Genomic DNA, 20,181 nt, shown 5'->3' with positions numbered 1-20,181 from the left:
ACTTGTGGCTAAAGGATATACTTAGCAATATGGGATAGATTATCACGACACTTTTTCCCCTGTTGCAAAAATTGTCACGGTTCGATGTCTCTTGCCCATTGCTTCTGCTAAACAATGGCCTTTATATCAGATGGACGTCACTAATGCTTTTTTACAAGGTGATCTCACCGAGGATATATATATGTCGATTCCACCAGGTTTTGACCGACAACAAAAGAATCTTGCTTGCAAATTATTGAAATCTTTATATGGGTTAAAGCAAGCTTCTCGCCAATGGAATTCGAAGTTTTGTTCTGTGATGATTCAGTATGGTTTTACACAATCAGTGCATGATCACTCCTTATTCATCAAGCGACGTGCTTCCCATATAACCATTCTTTTGGTTTATGTGGATGACATTGTCATTTCCGGCAATGATCATGAGTCTATTGTAGCTTTGAAATCTTATCTTCATTCCAAGTTTGCTATCAAGGATCTTGGCCCTCTCAAGTATTTTTTGGGCCTCGAGGTTGCTCGGTCTAAACACGGGATTTGTTTGAATCAACGTAAATATACCCTGGAATTGATTTCAGATACAGGCATGGCTGGTTGTAAGTCGTTCTCTACTCCTATGGAACAACATCTCAAGTTAACTTCCTCTTTTTTTTATGAAAGTTTAACCACTACGCAGGCTCCCTCTGCCACTGACCCTCTTCTCCATGATCCTACTATCTTTCAACGGCTTATTGGGCGCCTCATCTATCTCACCATTACCCGCCCTGATATCTGTTTTGCTGTCCAACATCTCAGTCAATTCATGCAAGCACCAAAATCATCTCACATGCGTGCAACATAACGAGTTATTGGTTATCTGAAAGGATCTCCTGGAATGGGTATTTTCTTATCAGCTTCTTGTGATTTTAACCTGTATGCTTATTGTGATTCGGACTGGGCATCTTGCCCCATGAGTCGTAAATCTATTTCTGGGTATTTCATTACCCTTGGTAAATCCCCGATCTCATGGAAGTCCAAGAAACAAAGTACGATTTCTCGTTCTTTAGCGGAAGCAGAATATAGATCGATGGCCTTCACTGCATGTGAAATTGTCTGTTTGCGTGGTATCCTCACTGACATAGGTCTTTCTTTTAGCAGCCCTACCATGCTTCATTGTGATAATCAGGCGGCTCTCCACATAGCTGCTAATCCATTATATCATGAACGTACAAAACATATCGAGGTTGATTGTCACTTCATTCGGGACAAAATTCGAGATCACGTCATTGCTACATCTCACGTTTCTACACACTGTCAACTTGCCAATGTGTTTACTAAGGCATTGAGCTCTGATCAACATCGTTTTTTGATGTCCAAGCTTGGTTTGCTCAATATACTCCAAGCTTGAGGGGGGATGTTACACACTGTAATCTGCAGTAGCATACTGTTGCTTCATTAATTGTTAGACTACATTGTTGACTAGTTAGTTGGCTCTCCTTACTTCTTGTACGTGTATAAATAGACCCACCATGTGAATAAAATTGACTACTTCTTCTTTTCGTATAATTTTCTCTCTCACTCCTGTACTAAGAAGCAGTTTCTGTTCATCTTCGTCCCTCACGATCATCGATCAATTAGCTCAAGTCGCATGATTTATGCGCACTTTAACAATTCTACCCATTTTTTTCCTCCTTATCATTCATAATTATCTGATATTTTAAAATTAATAAAACAATTAAAATAGTTAAACCGGATAAAGTCATTTTTTAGAGATATTTCACCAACAGTGCTCCTATCCACCTGGGTCTTTTTTCTTTCACATGGGCTGTCGGTATTTTATTCAAAAGTAGGCCCAATATTTACCCAATCCACAGTGGCTACAACATGGTATGTATGTCCTCTTTTTTTTCTTTTTTTTTTTCAGTGTATTTAAAATATATTCTAAATAAATCAATTACAATTACCAAAAAATAAAAAATATATACATTATACATATGAAATATAACTTTAAAGCTTCATATTTACTAATATTGAAAATATTCTTATTTTAGAAACTAAAAAATATTATAAAAAATGTAAAAAAAATAACAAGACATATAATATTTAGGTGATTATTAAGTGACTTAAACGTTGTATGCTAGGATTTTAAAAAAAAAGTACGAGAGGAATTCAAGAAACATAAATCGACGATGATATTAGGGCCCCTGCCCTATTCTCTCAAGCCCAAAAGGCCCAACAGCGGTAGCCTAATTACGCCGAGTCGTCCAACATCTTTCAGATTTTTTTCCGACGCTTTCCATCTACACGTGCAAATTATATATTATAAATAATAATTATAATAATTTAAATCAGAATTTTACAAATATTATCGGACTAAATCGTCATATTTTATCTGATTAGCGTAATTTTCAGATTATTGCATTAGTTCGATGTTTTACTCGGTATAAACTGAAGGGTAACGACAATGAGTTTTATTGTCATAAAAAAATCGATAATACCTATATTTATTTTTATTTTTATTTTTAAGGGTAGTGCCTAGTTTGAATTAAAAGCTATCTGAGATATGTCCCTGTAGGCTGTACATGACTTTTTTCTTTTAAAAAAAATAACAAGCGGGGGACCAAAATTAAGCTGATTTTCGTAAGGTATCACTAGAAATGCCATAAATCACACGGACCACTGGTCCACTTCCTAATCAACTATTTTTTTTTATAGTTCCTAAAATTTTACTTTTTCTATTTAAAATCATAATTATAACAAGGAATTTAGTTTTCTTAATTTATTTAGGTAGATTTAGTTGTTCTTGTGTATTTTTTTTTTGCTCGAGATAAGTAAGTCTCAAGTCCCCGCTCAAATCTCATTAATAATACAGACAGTAATATTATATCTTTATAATCTGGAACAATATCATATTTGTACTTTTAAAAAAATTATAATAAGAAATTTTAAATATCAACATTCCAGTCTTATTTGTTTTCACACAAAATTATTGGAAAAAACAAATTTTTGAATATGATATAAAAATTGTTGAAAGTAGATTCTGTTTAGTTCAATAAGACAATGAACTAAATAAATATATAAATATATGTTAGAAATTATACCTTTGTGAATTAATTCACTTGACTTCAACTAATCCGATATAAACGGATTAGCTCTTGATGAATCCCTACGAACTTTCTTCGATGAAATCCTCTCGTTTCGTCTAATCAGGTCCACGACTGAATTGTTTGATACTCTTCCAAATTGCACTAGAAATATTAGAAGAGATTTAACGTAGGAGAAGATTATTTGAGAGACGGCTCAAAAACCTTTTTCAAAAGAAGGTGGCCGATTTTTCTTTCTTTGGAGGAGTGGTTTTCGAAAAATGATTGTTGTAGGCTAGGGTTATGACTTGCAACCCCTATTTATAATTAGGTCATAGCCTAATTACATAATTAACATTAATGGGCTTGATTTAATTAATTAGGCTAGTCTAACTAATTTAATTAATTTAATCAAGGTCCATTAAAACTTTAATTAATTATTATGTTGTACTTGTACTCCTATAAGCTCATTAAACATATTACCCACCATATTTAATTTATTAATTAATCAACTCAACTTTTGAGCTTAATAAATTAAATACATTATAAATTCAACATTTGAATTTATTGTTTAAATTATAAATTCAACTACTTGAATTTTCATCACCTCCAAAATTTAATATTTAATAAATCCAACATTTGAGTTTAATAAATTAAATTCTCAAATTTTATAAATTCAACTCCTTGAATTTATTCTCTCAAAATTTAATTATCATAAATTCAACTCCTTGAATTTACTATATAATATAAATTCAACTTCTTGAATTTATTCTCTCAACGGGAACAAACGATCCAGTGCTTGTGTGACCCTCAATGGTTCAGGGATACAGCTAGCCGTGGGTTCACAACTCTTTGTGATTCTGGACATAATCCTTTATTCTGGAGCCAAGTGAATTAATTCACAAAGGTATAATTTCTAACACCCTATGAATGTTTTAATCGTAAAACCATACGAGCGTCCAAATCAAATATATTTTGATTGTCAAAATAAAATAAAAATTTTAAAACTTCTGCTGCGTTTGGGCGTGTAGAAAACCGAGATCCAACAGTATATATATATATATATTTAAAAAAGATTTTTTCTTAAAAATTATTACAAAAATTGTTTTAAAAAGTATTTGTTTCAAAAGCTAGACTTCCTGTATTTGTTTCAACACAAAAACTCATGTAAGACAGTCTCACGAGTCAATTTTGTGAAACAGATATTTTATATGGGTCACCCGACCCGACTCGACCAGAACCGAACCTGATCCAACCCAAAAACTCTCAACACGAACACGAACCCGAACCCGATTAATCCGATCAACCCGACTAACTCGATTTTTTTTTAAATTTTTTTAAAATTAAATAAAATAAAAAATATTTTTAATTTAAACACAAAATAACAAAATCTCTCTTATATATATGATTTAAATTTAAAAGTTTAATTGTAGAAAAATAATGTATATTTACTAAATTAAATTAACAATTGTTTAAAAAATAAAAAATGTGCAAAATAAATATTAAATTATGAAAATTTATGATATAAATATACAATAAATATTTTTTTTTTCAGAAATACAAAATATAAAAATGTAGACAATATTTATTAATTATATTTAAAAAAATTAAAATTTTTGGGTCTACCGAACCCGATCCAACCAGATCATTTTTTTCGGGTCAGCTATCGGGTCCAACCCGAACCCGAGAATCTCAAACTCAAACCTGATTTTTTTCGAGTTGAATAGTTTCGAATTGGTGAGTCGAGTCTGATTTTGAGACCCCTAATTTATCTAAAACAAAACAACTTTTGTCTTTTTGATAAAAATTTTGTTTTTTCTAAATAAAAACACTTTAAAAAATTGAACTTATTTAGATATTTTTTAAGTTACAATTTTTATATCTAAACTCGGCTCATTATTATGATCATAAAGTCTTAAGGTATGGAATCTCTGGAAGAGCCTGGCTGAGGTTAAATGATATATGATAGCTTATAGATTTACATTGGTTACAATTTTGTAAAACAAAAATCAATATAATATTTGCAAAAATTATTTAAATATTTAACTAAAAAAAGTAGTTTTTTGTGTGTGAGACGGAAGGATAAAGATGAAAGAAAAAAAGGTCCACGTGTCCAGCTAGCTTATCTGCACAAAGTTTCCTGCTTATGTTTATTGTTTGGGTAAACACCAAACGCTCGCTTTTCAAAGATATGGGCGTTATTCCAACAAGGAATCTTGTGCTTTTTTGGCAACTTTTGCATTTTTTTAAACCCACTGTTTCTTCTTGTTTTTATCATAAATTCTACTTAACCACACAAAAAAATAGTCAAAAATATGAATTGACATTGGAAATCAATGTGTTTTATTTCTTATTTTACAGAAATTAAAACACACAATATTAGTGCAAATTCGGAAAACAAAGGACATATCCAAGAGAATCCCATTTTATATTCCCTCGGTCAGCAACCACACAGAAGAAAAGCAAATCGAAGACAGCAGAAACATTATAATACATGTATTAATATTCACGACTTTCTCGCCATTCCCAGGCAGCGCCACCCGCGCCACGCCTTCTTCGCTTACCCATTTCCCCATGCTTTATAAATCCATGCTCTGAAATCCGGCCAGAAGAATTCATCAATAATTTCAGCAATATATAATTTACTTCAACGTACATGGGTTCTTCAGAGGACACGAGGTAGAATCAAGAAAAAAAAAGACTCTGTACTGAAGAATCTGATTGGAAATGACCTCATTTTCTTCGTCTAGGTACTTGTTGGCTCTCTTCTTATTGGATTTTTGCTTGAAAGCCTTTCCGACAGAGCAAAATAAATCGTTTGATGTAAACATTTTTGGTCCGGATACAAACTTCTCTCGACTAATTGCTCTTTATGGTGATGCTAAGGCTGTTAGTGGTAGTAGGTCGGTTCAAATTTCCGGTTCAGGTGCTTTTAGTGCAGGAAGAATGATTTATCGAAAACCCGTTAATCTTGTTGAGGGATACCCTAGAAAAATGGTGTCCTTCTCAGTTTATTTTGAGTTTTCCATGTCTGGAGGATATGGGGATGGATTGGCTTTTATTATGGTTCCAATTTGGTTTCCTTTGAATGTCTTTAATGGTGGCTCAATGGGAATGTTTGAGGAGAAAAAAATGAAGTTTCTTGCAGTTGAATTCGATACGTTTAAGGATGGCAAATATGGTGATTTGAATAATGACCATGTTGGGATTGATGTTGATAGTTTTGTATCTGTGAAAGTGAGCAATGTTTCATCCATCCAGTTGGAGTTAAATAGTGGAGAAAAATTACAATCTTGGATTGATTATGAAGCAAGTTCTAAAATATTAGAGGTTAGATTGGGAAGAATATTGGGTGGCAAGAAACCAGTTGACCCTTTGCTTTCCCATCATATTGACTTGTCAAGAATGTGGAAAAATGAGGACGTTCTTCTGGGATTAAGCTCGTCGAGCGGGAATTCGTCGCAAAAGTGTAATATATATTCGTGGAGCTTTGTTTCGAGAACTATGCCCCATTGGATGCATTCAGAGCCGATGAATCCGGAGACATTCACGGAGAAGGGAGAAGAAGATATGAAAGTTCGCAAGACAAGAAGTGATTGTGCTATGAAAATACTAGCTGCATTAATCTTCGGCGGTGGATGTGGAGCACTTGGTGCCTTTGTTGTGTTATTTGTGTTTGCTATCTTCGGCAATAGGCGACCTGTGACACCGGAGGACTTGGCTGTTCAACCCAAGAAACTTGAGCACAAAAAGCTCGGCAGCGCTATCCATAAAGCCATCCAAGATGGTAAGAAGTAGATGCTTGTAAATTCTCTGCTTTACGTGCTATTTTTGAACGTTCATTCCGTGATGAAGTTTATTTAATATTCTTTCTACTAGAAGTTTATAAATATATTTGAAAATAGTTCTACAATAATCATCATAAAATTTAAAATTTAAAATTTAAAATATTTGTCAATTTAACTAATTACATGGTTTTAATCAAAAGTTAGATTTTTTTTTTTCAAGAATATTAATCAAGGGTGATCAAGGAGAAAAAACGGTTTCATTTTATTAATCTTCTAGATATGAAAAACTCAAGTTGATAAGTATTGAGATTTATTTATTATCATATCATTTTGAATACACCATAGAGAATTTGAAACCAATCAATTAAATATAAACATATTAACATTTTGAATAAGTAAATAATTAAAATTCACAAAAGAAATCTAAGCAGGAAAAAAAATCTTGATTGGCACTCTTCTCGAACTACCATAATCCGTTTAATTCCAAGTAGGAAACGAATGGATGATTAAGGAAATTTTTAAGAATCTTATTCTGAATAGATATCAAACTACATTCAGGATACACTTCTATATATACACTCCATATGCATAATGCATACATAATATTCGATATATTAGTTACCGGTGAATACAGTACTTGTGCGTGCATGGCGTTCTTCCCTGGCTCTTCCTCGTCATCGACTCCTTCTGCAACACCCCGTGCAATTGAAGAAGATCACAGACCCTTTTCTGCTTCTTCCTCCACCGGCCAAGAGTACAAAACTATTATAATATTAGGAGTATCCATCAATATTCCGATGACTGAGACGACGTCCACCACCACCACGACGACGACAGGGGAGACTGGATCTGTTTCTCTTGATTTTACGGCGGTGGACGAGACAATCCCAGCGGTGATTTCACCATATACCCAAGAAAGTGTGGTTCAGCCGCTCGTCAATCTTCCCGTTAATCATCATGAGGGTTATTGGAGAATCAAGAAAACCTTGAAGAAAAGTGACGTGGACGGTTCGTCGAGGCTTCTCCTCGGAAGACAGTTAGTCAAGGATCATATATTGCCGAATATTGAGGAGTTCGATGAGGAGAGGGGGGTGGAGATCACCGTGTATGATGTGGATACACGAACCGTGCACACTCTGTTGCTGAAAACCTGGATAACGAATAGTTACGTCCTCGTGAATGGCTGGATGAAGGATTTTGTTAGGAGGCGTGTGTTGCGCAAGAACGATGAGATTGGGCTACGGTGGGAAGAAACAGATGGAAGATTTGAATTTTCTCTACTTCGTCAGCATCCTATGCATCAAGATTCCAGCTAGGACACGTCTATAGTTTGGTTAATAGACAGTAGATTTGGTATCAGATTGAACATCCATTCCAGTTGCATCAAAATTAGGCGGATGATGTCCTTTTGCAATTGTTTCTTTCTTGCTTTAGTATTTGAATGTAGGTTTGGTTAGATGTTTGATGTTTCTCAACTTGTGATTGTTTCTCAAGATCGAAATAGTAATTTGATAGATGGTAGATAATTTCCAATTGAACATTCCGGTTACATTTTAATTTGAAGATACAATTTCGACACTTGGTTTAAAAAATGTTCTGGTTTTTGAAGCACGTTTTTGAGTGAATCCATTGGAACCATGACATTTTTAAAGGGTTAATTTGATGGAACCATTGCATTTGTAATTTAATTAACCAGAGAAAACATCACACTACCTTGAGAAGATGCAAGTAATGAAAATTATTTACAAAAACAGAGATATATTTTATTTCAATAGCAATTTAGTACAGAAGATGATACTCAACAAAATGATACAAAAGTATATTGGATCTTCTAACACACAAACAATAACAATTCAAGCGTGACAAAGCATCCTCCTGATCAGAAGTGTAGTCCAATAATTGGGAAAGGAAACCACATCTCTACTCAATCTTTTATGCTAGTTTCACATCAAAAGGCCATAGCAGATGCAAGCATTTAGGCCTCAGAGTCTCAGACGTTGTGTATCAGGTAACCTGGGGGTAGGGGTAGTCAAACTAGGTAAATCATTCGAAATACATAGTAGCGTAGTTCCTTTTGTTTGATGCCATCTTGATCCATGCAAAAAGCCAAAGATTCTAATAGCTGCAGCAAATGACAGATATGGAAAGATGGAGACACTTCTTCCAATGTTCGTGTGCAGAGGGATGAGGGTTTTAGCTCCTGGATTAGCATAGACTATATGGGTTCGGAGGGGTTACCGTGCCCAAACACAGAGATTTTCATAATAGATCCTTGGACATAGGTAAGAAAGCGCTAAAGCATACCCACCATGAACTCTTCAATAAAGTTGTAGACTTCAAAGAATTTTTGAGAAGAACGTCCAAATAAACTGAATCTCAAAATTAAACTTGGCCAACTATTGACATCATTCTAACTTACTACTAAGAAATAAGGAAAAAACACATGAAATATGTTAGAAAGGAAAAACATGCTCAAAGAACAATATCATTTGAACATCGGGATGTAAATTCCAAGTGCGAATTTTGTCTCAAAATACTAAATCCAAAGCGCCTGATTGTTGAATCCATTTGGAGTTAATGGGAAACACTGTAATTATTAATCTTATACTCTAAACAGATCCAATGTAGACATTGAATATATTCATTCTAAATCGCAGAGAAAAACAGTATTTATCAAGGCTAATCATCTAACATTGATTTTGCCGTAAAATAAGAGAAGAGTTTTGAATTCAGGATCTCAGAAAAGCTTGTGGTTTATCATCAATTCCTCGAAAGAAATTGCAGACAGACAGCGTGTATATTGTTAACATCACAGATCCAACGCTTTGCAAAACCAATGAAGGAAGATTTCAATTCAAAACTAAAAAACGGAGGAAAGCATCTCAGAATAAAATTCCCCATAAGTTTTCTTCACAGAAAATCATAGTGCAAGGATAACAATTTAATTCAAGCTCGTCATTGATGCTCATCCTCAATTCGGAAAAAGGAAAACCCATTAAAAACATATTAAATTAACAAGGTTTAAACAATCAAAAAGATTTTTTTTAAAAAAAATGTACATGACAGGATCTCAGGGGGTATTCTTATCTTCAATTCCGATGGGAAAACATCAGATAGATAACGCAGTTTTTGAACTTCATTGCATCATCGATCCAACCCAAATATGAATTATTACAAAATAAAAAATGACAAACTTTATATTCGAAACAGAGATGGAAGTCGGAGCGAAGCAATGGTGACCTTAGAATTCTGACTCTGTTGACGTTTAAGAAGGGATGAAGAAAAAACCCTAGAGTATTTGTTCCGAATTGGGCTTCTGATACCTAATAGAGAGCCCAATTTACCAGGTCATTAGAGCCCAATATAGGGGCACTGGACTTTTCCACTTAGCCCATTTTAATAGCCCAATATTTCTGGGTCAACCTCTACTGATAATAAGCCATCTTCATCCACGAAAATAGCAAAACGGCTTCGGAAAACTGCTGAATTAACAAAATCTGATGTTGAAAAAGAAGCGGCTGTGATAACTGAAGACAACATAATTGACGATGAGCTGTATGATTACGACAATGGTATTGATTTTCCGTACGAAGACCCGCCGTTAATATGCTGCTTTTGTGCAGCACAGTGGGAGTTTGTGCCAACTGTGAGAGTGGCGCTTGAGCAAATGCACCCGGACATTTACTCTCCATGGAAAATGCTGCAGTGGAATCCACCAGAGTTTGCTCGGGCCCCTGGTGGTCCTCCTTCTAACGTGGTCATTTCACACGTGAGGCTTGGTGGGAGGGCTGCCTTTATTGGGAAGGTTGGAAATGACGAGTTGGGTGAGGAATTGTTGCTGATGATGAATAAGGAGAAGGTTCAAACGAGGGGGTGAAGTTCGATGCTAATGCAAGAACTGCGTGCACATATATGAAGATAAAATTCGAGGACGGGAAAATGAAGAGAAGATGAAGGAGTGCGCGCGGAATTTGATGCTTAGATCAGAGCTGAATCTTTGTGTGCTTAAAGAGGTAGATAGTTTTAATATAAAGTTTTACCTTTTGTATGGTTGGAGTTTGATTTGTGTCCTTATTGAACAATACCTTTTGTGGATGTGATGTGTTAAAAGAATTGATATGCTTTTGTTTATCATCAGTCTCAGTGATCAAATGTACTAATATAGCGTTTTATCATCAGGTCTGTAGGTTATTCTTGAAAAGACAAAGTTAAAGCTGCCAATTTATTGTTAGATAGGATGCTTTATAGTTTTTTTTTTTTTAAAATCTGTGATTACACTCCTCTTGCGCACTAAGGGAACTGAGTTTTCGCTTTTTGAAGGTGCAATTACAGCATTTCAAATACTAAATTGTGTTATTGTTTTTCATATGAATCATGAATAGGCATCCAATATGTTGAACTTGGTATAAAACTCCTAGATAAACTACTTGACTAGTTTTTGGATTGATTTGGATAATTTTGTTCGAGTTTGTTTTGGTTAGCCTAATTAATATGGTTTGCTTGATTGTTTTGTTCCAGGCTAGAATTTTTCATTTTAACTCAGAGGTTCTGCTGTCACCTTCCATGCGTTCTACCCTTTTCAAAGCAATGGCATGGTCAAAAAAATTTGGTGGCCTTATATTTTTTGACTTGAATTTGCCATTGCCATTATGGAAGTCACGGGATGAGACGTGGGAAATGATCAAGGGAGCCTGGGAAAGGGCGGATATTATTGATGTGTCAAAGCAAGAATTGAAGTTCCTTTTAGATGAAGAATATCACGAGAAAAGAAGAAACTATAGGCCTCAGTACTACTTCGAGAGTTATGAGCAAACCAAGAACCGTAGAGACTATTACCACTACACCCCCGAAGAAATCAAACCTTTGTGGCATGATAAACTGAATTTTTTGTTTGTGACAGATGGGACACTTCGGTTACATCATTACACCCCGTCTTTTGATGGTGTGGTGGTGAGAACAGAAGACGTACTTATTACACCGTTTACTTGTGATAGGACGGGTTCTGGAGATGCTGTTGTTGCTGGAATCATGAGGAAACTAACATCACAATCCGAAATGCATGAAAATCAAGATGTATTGGATAGGCAGCTTTCATTTGCTATTTCAGCAGGCATCATGTCACAGTGGACAATTGGTGCTGTTCGAGGTTTTCCCACAGAAAGTGCCACCCAGAATCTTAAAGAACCGGTCTATGTGCCGTCAATGTGGTAGCCTGTTTAGAAACCGAACCTTAAATCTTTGTCTTACATATGATTCTTGTATGTTCTAAAACGGCAAGTAGATGAATATCTTTGTCTGTCTCCGAGATAAGGCCTTGGACTGCTTTTCGTTTATCAATGATTTACTGGTGGCTGTAAATCGATGCTATGCATCTTGTAAAACTATAAATTTGTTATTGTCGAATGGAGTTCTGAAGTTGGTGCACATATTTTCTCAGGGGTATCGAATACTTTAATTAACATGAAATAAAATCTTTGGGAAGCAACGGCTCTCATGCCTTGTCTTTGATCGAGTTTTAGCCGATGAATCAAACAACTTATAATAAATGTTTACTATGAATTTAAAATGAATGGAAAAAAGAAAAACGCAAGAAATTCTGACCAAAAAAAAGGGGGAATAATTGAATTACTTTAGTTCTCGGTCAAGTTATACATTGGAAAAAATATATCATCCGTATTTTTGGAACGACCAATTAAGATTTGAGTAAAAAAATAAATTCTATTGAACATAATCATATTATCTTTAATATTCTCTCTCTTTTCTTTTTGCAATAAAACTGTAATATTCTCGCTTTTAACTGTTATTTTATTTTGAAGAATTTAAGTTATCTCCAAAAAAACATCCTAAAATACTTATCTCCAAGATTCCAACAATTTGTCAATCACAAATACTACAACATTTATAAATTGTGTCAATCCGTTTCACGATATAAATCCGTGAAATAGTGTCACTGGAGATCTTATGTTTGTCAATATCATTTTAATATATATCTACAACTATTATTTCTTTTTAAAAAAATTAGAGAAAACCTTGTTCAAAATAGATGAACGTTTGACAAATGATCGGGAGTTCATTTCAATTCCTTCCACCAACAGCTTTTCGGACGAGCTTGTCGCACACGACTTGCAGTGTGATTTACCTAGCTCGTGTAGTTTGCATTATATTTCACTAGTATGAGAGTTTACTCAATGCACACCGAATATTAGCGATTGCAATTTCCCACATCATTTAAAAATTTTATTATTATTTTGATTTCATTCCTCTTTGTTGTGAATCATCGTTAACACTGATTGGAATATTTAATTTTTTTCCAAAATATATGGAAATAATTATTTGAGATGTTCAATTTATTTTATTAAACTCGATTTTTAAAAAATTAAATGTAAAATATCAATTATAGTCATATATGTATCGATGAGATATTTTAGTCATGTATGTTTCGTTGAATAAATTATAATCATGTAATTGTGTTCTTTTGATCAATTTTAGCACTTTTCATCAAAATCATGTAATTAAATAACCAAATATACTGTTAAATTTTTGTAAGTATGTGATTGAAAAAATTTATCGAGATATGCACGCATATTTGACATAATAATTATAAATTTTAACAAATATATTAGTCATTTAATTACATGATTTTGACGAAAAAAACTAAAATCGATCAAAATAATATAATTATAGGACTATAATTTATTCAACAAAACATACAAAAAGGTAAAATAAGCGGGCCTATACTGGCCCTCATGAAGAATGTAACTGGACCAGCCCAACCCATTTCGGAGGCTATTTTTCTTATATTCACCCTTTATCTCATCTCCATTGGTAGAGTAATAGGGTTTCTGCCACTTCTACTTCTTTCAGCTCCAATCCGAAGCATCCTTTCTGCCACAATGGTGAAGGGTCGGCAAGGCGAGCGCGTCAGGTGAAGTTTCCGTATCTATTGTCTTACCTCGAGTCTATTCCTTTGCATATTCTCCCAATTCGGTGTGTGTTTGTTTCAATTCAGCATTTTGTATTCATTCATTTTTATTTTTACAGGCTTTATGTTCGCGGTACCATTCTTGGGTACAAAAGGTAAGCAAGTCTAAATTTTTCTTCTTTGTTCATCATAAAGCATACCGTGTTTGGTTGATTACTTGAAAATCGAGTTAATTGCGTGTAAAATGGCGAAATTGGTGATAGGTCGAAGTCGAACCAGTACCCAAACACATCGTTGATACAGATAGAAGGAGTGAACACGCAAGAGGAGGTGGCATGGTACCTCGGGAAGCGGATGGCTTACATTTATAAAGCCAAGGTCAAGAAGAATGGTTCTCATTACCGTTGCATCTGGGGCAAGGTCACACGTCCTCACGGCAACAGCGGGGTGGTTCGCGCTAAATTCAAGTCCAATCTTCCACCAAAATCCATGGTATTACTTTTATTTATTTGAATCTCAACTGCAAAGTTTATCGTGAATGGAATTTGTGATTTTGCTGTTGCTTGCTACTAAAACAGGGTGCCAGGGTCAGGGTGTTCATGTATCCAAGCAATATATAAGGTGATCATCTCAAACTTATTGTTAAGTGGCTCTTCTGGATGTACAATCGTCCGATATGATGTTTAATGAAATTGTTTTCTCTTCATCTAAATGCCTTGGTGACACTGATCCTTAAATTGAGAGAGGCAAAATATATGCAAGTATTATCATCGAGGTGATTCGTCATATGTAGTGCAGTGAACTGATCTACCAATCTACCAGTGGTGACTGGTGGTAGTCTTAAATAACTCGTTTGTTTTGGGATTTTCTAGGATATGATCTTAGTGTTTGACAAATTTCAAAGCATAAAAAATGTCAACATATCGTGTAGTTGGTAAGTTCTGTTTCTTTGTCGGGTGGTGAAAAATTATGTGAGGTAAATTAAATGCTATAGTAATCAGTGAAAAAACAACTCCCTTGACATTGATTTTTCATAGCAAAACATTTTTTTTTAAAAATTCTTCCTTGAGATGTTGGAAACCCCTAATTATAGATGACCTGTGGACTGTGGTGAGTCGGTGACGTAGGATTAGAGTGGTGGAGTGAGTATATTAGGCATTTCTCAATTTCCATGCGCTCTTGTTTAAATTTCAACTGGTGTTTGGCCTTGATGTGCATATTTGGCTTTTAGAAGGGTTTTTTTTTTGTTTTTTCATTTCCGTCAAGTCTGAGTTCTTAATGAAGGTATTCTTTCCCTACTTCTGCAGTGATTCTATAGCTCTGGCTGATTTTAGTTTGGGGAGAGAGGAGCACAAGAAGGGCAAAGTCCTGAAGATGATAAAGCTGCTTTTACGTCCATGGAAAATTTTGTTATGCGACTTTATTTTGTTTTATTTTCCTTTCCTAATAGAACAAGTTATATGTCTTCATTAAATCACAACAGCTTTACTTTTATTTTCTGTTTTATGAATTTATTTCCGTTGAAGCGTCGATACATTAATTTAGAGGAAACCAAGCTTTCCGTCTCCGTTGCGTATTTGACTCAAGGTATGATCATGGCCCTGGAATCTTTTTATACAATGTGTGGAGGAAATTTCTATCTACCTAAACAACCTTGCCACTAGACCGGTTACACTGTTAGTCGTTACACTATATTCATTCTTAAAAATATGTCAAAACTAGTGAACTTAAATATACTTATTGACATCTTTTCTAAACTAACTAATTTATATATCACATATTTGTGAACTTTTTTTTTGGTCGTTGAATTCTAAATTTTTAATAAATATTTCAGAAATTCGAACCACCGGTGTATGTTTTGTCCATATCTTATTTATCGTTTCGGTTCCAAAATTGGAAGCAGCGCCGTGGGCTTATGGTTCGGTTTCAATTGCTAAAAATAAAGAATCATAATCGTGATTGATCGGAGCCGGAAAGTCATATTAAAATTTAAAAGTTTATATTATATACAGAAACCTTAAACTCTGTGTGTGCATATACTTGATCGTGCCTTACATAATAAGATTCAAGTTCACGATGACCAGTTTATATTTATGGAAATATATCCTCCAAATAGAATGTGAGCACGATGTTACCCGCATGGACGACCAAAATTTATTATCGCAAATAAATATCTCAATCTGATCTCACTACAACTTCAACCATCCAAACAAGGGCAAATACCCCAGCAAAATCTTGAAGGATAGGAGTCCTTCAGGTACACTTCCCTGCTAGTCCCAATAATGTAGAAACTGAAAGAAGAACCATGATTAGTCATGGTCACTCGAGTTACTGGAATGACCGAGATAACGTGTCTTACACAAATCACCATTGCAGTTGGAGGTACAGGAATCCTCTCACTGATCAGCTCAGAAGAAAACTTGTTGAGGAAATACGCATCGGCAAAAAAGGCAGGAGTGCACTGGTAAGCTTGGGTGTTGCACAACTGGACACCTTTTGCTCTGTGGAAGACGTCGTCCGGAACTGATGCTGCTCCACTTGCTGCGCTTACTTTTCTCGCTTTATGAGTTTTCCTACAAACCCCCAATTTATTTTACATCAACGCTTGATATGTGATCATATGAGGGAATAATCACACTCATAAAAGAATTGAGAACGATGATTAATCGAAAGAAGAATCTGTTTTGATTCACAATAGGAGGAGAAACAAAAGAGAATATTGTATTTGGCGATTTGATCGAGACAAGGTTAAAGGGTGAAAAACATGGTAACGTAGGTATATACCATTTAATGATAGCCAATTGGCGGTTCAGAATAGAGCCACCCCCTCTGCACATCTCACATTTGATCAATCCAAGAGATCCACAAGTCACACATGGAATCATCCCTTCCCATTACATTTCAGACATCTGCAGATGGGTAGGAATCTCAAATGTTATGTTAAAATCTTAAATTACTTATTCCAAGCCAGAAAGGAAAAAAATATGATCCCGAAAAGAGTCTCATGATGTGTCCGATCCGTCTTTATGAGCAATCAAACCTCTCCCGTAACAAATAGGACACTGCGACATCTGATTCTCCTTGTAGAAACCGGGATCGCGATCTACGTTGCAAGTGGGGCACATGATATCCCCTCTTCCTGCGCATTCTGCACAGATGACAACATACTTAAACAAAAAATTCAAATATCAGATAGGCAGCAAAATTGGGGTTGTTATTAACTAAAAACGTTCAAATACATCTCTGAAACCACAGTGGCCTGTTCTTTTTTCCTCTCCCATACCTGAGCATTTTTCAATTAATTCCGAATGAGGAATGATAGTCCGTGTTTCTTTATGAGGTGTAAAAAGTACAGGGAACTCGGACCTTAAATCCAGTTCCCACACTCGAAGCTCAGGTCCCTTATCTTTCCCATCAATTTCGCCACCAAGGTATGGTTCTTTTTCAGTTTTCACATCCCTCTCCTCAAAAAAAATTTCAGTAGTTCCCACATAAACATTACAATTTTCAACTGCATGAATCTTCCATGTTCGAGCAGGACGGCTTCCCCAGCAGCAATGATGACCGACATGATCTATCAGTAGCTCTCAAATTTCCACCCACCCAACACAGGCCTGCGTTTCAGTGAACCTCAATCTTAAAGTGGCTATATGTGACAATAACAAGCCGTGTGGCAAAATTAGAATATTTCAAAAAATAATAAAGTCCTATAAGCAAAGGGCAGCCGATGGCAAGGCAATTCAGAGAATGAATCGAATCATATGTAAGATCCCAAGTAGAAGTCAAGAGCAGAGAAGATGAATTTGGGTCACAATACCATTGTTTTTCAATCATCAACCATCAAACATAATCTATGGATGCGGAAGAGTAAAAGTACTAACAGTTCCATTCACTTAGAAACAATTCGGTCCCATCAAATTTTCTTCCTTTACTACTAAATAAAGCATAATCACAGACCACCATCTAAAAATATAACCCACCCGTGATCTGTACAGTATTTTACCACATGTTTCCTCTTCATCACCTTCCATATAAGTCAGATGTAAGCTCAAATTTCATTCAACAAAGTATCGAAATTTCAGCACCTAAGGAATGAAATTGGCGAATTACTTACCTCCTTTCTCTTTTAACTTATGGTGAAGGGGAAAAGTATAGAACATGCTCGGTACCTTAAACGTGAAATGCAGACTTAGGAGATGAAATTCCGGACAGCAGAACAGTTAAGTTCTATGATTCACAGAAAATAAAAATGAACTCCTTCAGCAGGTTGCACATTCAATGATTCACACTGACCTTTGTATATTGGCAGCATTATCTCTTAGATGCCCGTAATACGCATCTTGAGGATGACCAATGTCTTGTTCTACTGTCAATTTGGTAGATCCATAGGATATTTCAGAAAAAGATTATAACTAAATATATAGAACAACAGAAAATCGATAAGAATATTTATATTGCTCGACTTAACGATTATTTACATTGCTCAGGCTCAACGATGCTTCATGCCTCATCCAAGACAGAAATCCATCAATCCGTTGTATGGAATAATAATTTATGGCAATGCAAACAAATCATGGAAGATTGTTTCTTAGGAGAGATCGATGTTAAAATAACTATAATATCAGGAATGTGAAATTCATGTTTCAGTTGTGCTGGATACATTAATCCCTCAAATACAACCATCTTAAATTGAATTTAAGCTGCAGTTTTTTTTTCTTTGTCAGCAATTGAATTTTCAAGTGCTTAGATTTATAATGGACATTTTTTTTTTGTGAAACCAAATTTCCCAAATCAACAGTATGAACACTCAGCTGAATTATGGTCCGTCCCTGAATTTTGTGACAAATATTTACCATTAGGGTAGAGCTGGGCAGGCGCAGGAGATCCCGCCACGGGAGCATAAAAAGACGGCGGATACACCTCGGAAAAAGCGGCGGCGAATCGAATTTCATCTAAGCTAACTTCAGTTCCGGGCATTGAAGCCGTAGGAATAACGGCGCCGGCTCTTCCTACGTGTTCATACGAACCCCATCTCGCACTTCGACCTTTTTTTTCTGCATCAATGAATAAAGATTGTGAAATATGAGCTTTACTTTAAAGACGAGACTGGGAATGGAAACTTTACCCGCTGATAACAATGGCTGCTCCATCTTACGATTTCTTGATTTTTGCGATTGACTTTCAATAATCAAGAACGTGGATCTTAGATTAATAACACTGTTTTTATATGCAAATCTACCTTAACGAGGAAGAGTATTGACTTTCTTCCATCGATAAGGGGTCTACACCATGGACCAATTTTCTGAACATAGATGACGGTCTTGTCTTATCAGGAGAAGGAATAAACTCTTTATTTTAGAACCCAATAATATTGCAATTATTCAACAAAATTAGATGTAACAGCCTTTCCTTAATCATTTGAAAATTTGTGAATAGACTTTTTTTTAGTAGAAATATATCGTCACTGTTATCTTTCGATATACATTGAATAAATTATTGAATTCACTTTTCTATTTAAATGTGAATAGATTTTTTTTAGTAAAAATTGATTGTCGATGTTATCTTTCAGTATACGCTGAATCAACTCTTAAATTCGATCTTCTATTGAAAATTTGAAATCATGCGATGCTCATGTTGTGTATGTACAATTGATTTTTATGTATAAGTACCAGTATTATATATATAAAAAAAAACAAGTTTAAATCTTTATGACTTTTAATGTTCCTTTAAAAATTTAATCAAATTTTAAATACACTAAATGTGAAAAAAATTTAAATTATGAACTTTAAAATTGAAATTCATAACATTTACAAAAGTGAAAATTAAGTAGAATTTGAAAATGACACATGACTCTTTTAAGAAGATATTTTGGATATTTATATAATAAATCGGATATTTGAGATATTTTTAAAAGAACATATCATGATCTCGGGTTTTTTTCTTTACTATGCATCTAGGCAAAAACTTGTGTGAGACGATCTCATGAGTCGTATTTTATGAGACGGATCTCTTATTTGAGTCATTCATGAAAAAGTATTGCTTTTTATGCTAAGAGTATTACTTTTTATTGTGAAGATCGGTAAAGTTGACCCGTCTCACAGATAAAGATTCGTGAGACCGTCCCACAGAAGACCTATTCATGTATCTATATCCAACTTTTCATCTGACATATACTATCATTGTTTTAATATATTCGCTTGTATATTTTATTTTCTATGGATAATTATTTTTGAAGTAGGATATTTTTTATATAAAGTTGTAAGCAATTATATTCAAAATATTTATAGTAATTTCATAATTTATATTTGTTATCTGGATGATGTAGATTTTTATTAAAAAATAAAGATACAGTTATATTAAAATTTTTGTACTTTTTATAGATAATATGTGAATTTTAAATTTCTGCCTGAATAAT

General features: G+C 34.6%; 3 protein-coding genes, 3 non-coding genes and 2 pseudogenes across 6 annotated transcripts; 4 read left to right on the top strand and 4 right to left on the bottom strand.

The window, feature by feature from the left end:
- The first annotated feature begins 5,783 nt into the window (after positions 1–5,783).
- On the top strand, positions 5,784–6,854 carry LOC140961092 (lectin-like protein). Its single transcript, XM_073419399.1, has one exon. It carries the CDS (start codon positions 5,784–5,786, stop codon positions 6,852–6,854), a length of 1,071 nt encoding a protein of 356 aa, XP_073275500.1.
- On the top strand, positions 6,723–8,292 carry LOC140961955 (B3 domain-containing protein At5g26805-like). The gene is made up of 2 exons (XM_073420757.1): positions 6,723–6,843; positions 7,479–8,292. The coding sequence occupies exon 2, from the start codon at positions 7,492–7,494 to the stop codon at positions 8,158–8,160; it is 669 nt and encodes a 222-aa protein (XP_073276858.1). The 5' UTR covers positions 6,723–6,843; positions 7,479–7,491; the 3' UTR covers positions 8,161–8,292.
- Positions 8,293–9,573: 1,281 nt separating this feature from the next.
- LOC140962202 (small nucleolar RNA snoR27) lies at positions 9,574–9,666 on the bottom strand. The gene has a single exon (XR_012172483.1). It is a non-coding gene; the product is annotated as a small nucleolar RNA snoR27 (small nucleolar RNA).
- Positions 9,667–9,719: 53 nt separating this feature from the next.
- LOC140962200 (small nucleolar RNA snoR26) lies at positions 9,720–9,812 on the bottom strand. The gene has a single exon (XR_012172481.1). It is a non-coding gene; the product is annotated as a small nucleolar RNA snoR26 (small nucleolar RNA).
- Positions 9,813–9,903: 91 nt separating this feature from the next.
- LOC140961091 (fructokinase-like 1, chloroplastic) lies at positions 9,904–12,238 on the top strand (annotated as a pseudogene).
- Positions 9,907–10,001, bottom strand: LOC140962201 (small nucleolar RNA snoR27). Its single transcript, XR_012172482.1, has one exon. It is a non-coding gene; the product is annotated as a small nucleolar RNA snoR27 (small nucleolar RNA).
- A 1,391-nt stretch (positions 12,239–13,629) lies between the features above and the next one.
- Positions 13,630–15,291, top strand: LOC140961597 (large ribosomal subunit protein eL33y-like). Its single transcript, XM_073420237.1, has 5 exons — positions 13,630–13,769; positions 13,886–13,921; positions 14,030–14,258; positions 14,345–14,387; positions 15,074–15,291. The coding sequence occupies exons 1-4, from the start codon at positions 13,738–13,740 to the stop codon at positions 14,384–14,386; spliced, it is 339 nt and encodes a 112-aa protein (XP_073276338.1). The 5' UTR covers positions 13,630–13,737; the 3' UTR covers position 14,387; positions 15,074–15,291.
- A 456-nt stretch (positions 15,292–15,747) lies between these two features.
- LOC140962114 (uncharacterized) lies at positions 15,748–19,123 on the bottom strand (annotated as a pseudogene).
- Positions 19,124–20,181: the final 1,058 nt, after the last annotated feature.

This window comes from Primulina huaijiensis, chromosome 16, assembly GCF_012295235.1.
Source record: "Primulina huaijiensis isolate GDHJ02 chromosome 16, ASM1229523v2, whole genome shotgun sequence".
Classification (NCBI taxonomy): Eukaryota; Viridiplantae; Streptophyta; class Magnoliopsida; order Lamiales; family Gesneriaceae; genus Primulina; species Primulina huaijiensis.
Note: the sequence above shows the minus strand (reverse complement) of the source record. Positions and strands in the feature narration are given on the sequence as shown.

Coding starts and splice junctions, on each gene's coding strand:
- LOC140961092 (XM_073419399.1), top strand. CDS start 5,784: ATGACCTCATTTTCTTCGTCTAGGTACTTGTTGGCTCTCTTCTTATTG.
- LOC140961955 (XM_073420757.1), top strand. CDS start 7,492: ATGGCGTTCTTCCCTGGCTCTTCCTCGTCATCGACTCCTTCTGCAACA.
- LOC140961597 (XM_073420237.1), top strand. CDS start 13,738: ATGGTGAAGGGTCGGCAAGGCGAGCGCGTCAG. Junction 13,922..14,029: donor ACCATTCTTGGGTACAAAAG/GTAAGCAAGTCT, acceptor AATTGGTGATAG/GTCGAAGTCGAACCAGTACC. Junction 14,259..14,344: donor ATCTTCCACCAAAATCCATG/GTATTACTTTTA, acceptor CTACTAAAACAG/GGTGCCAGGGTCAGGGTGTT.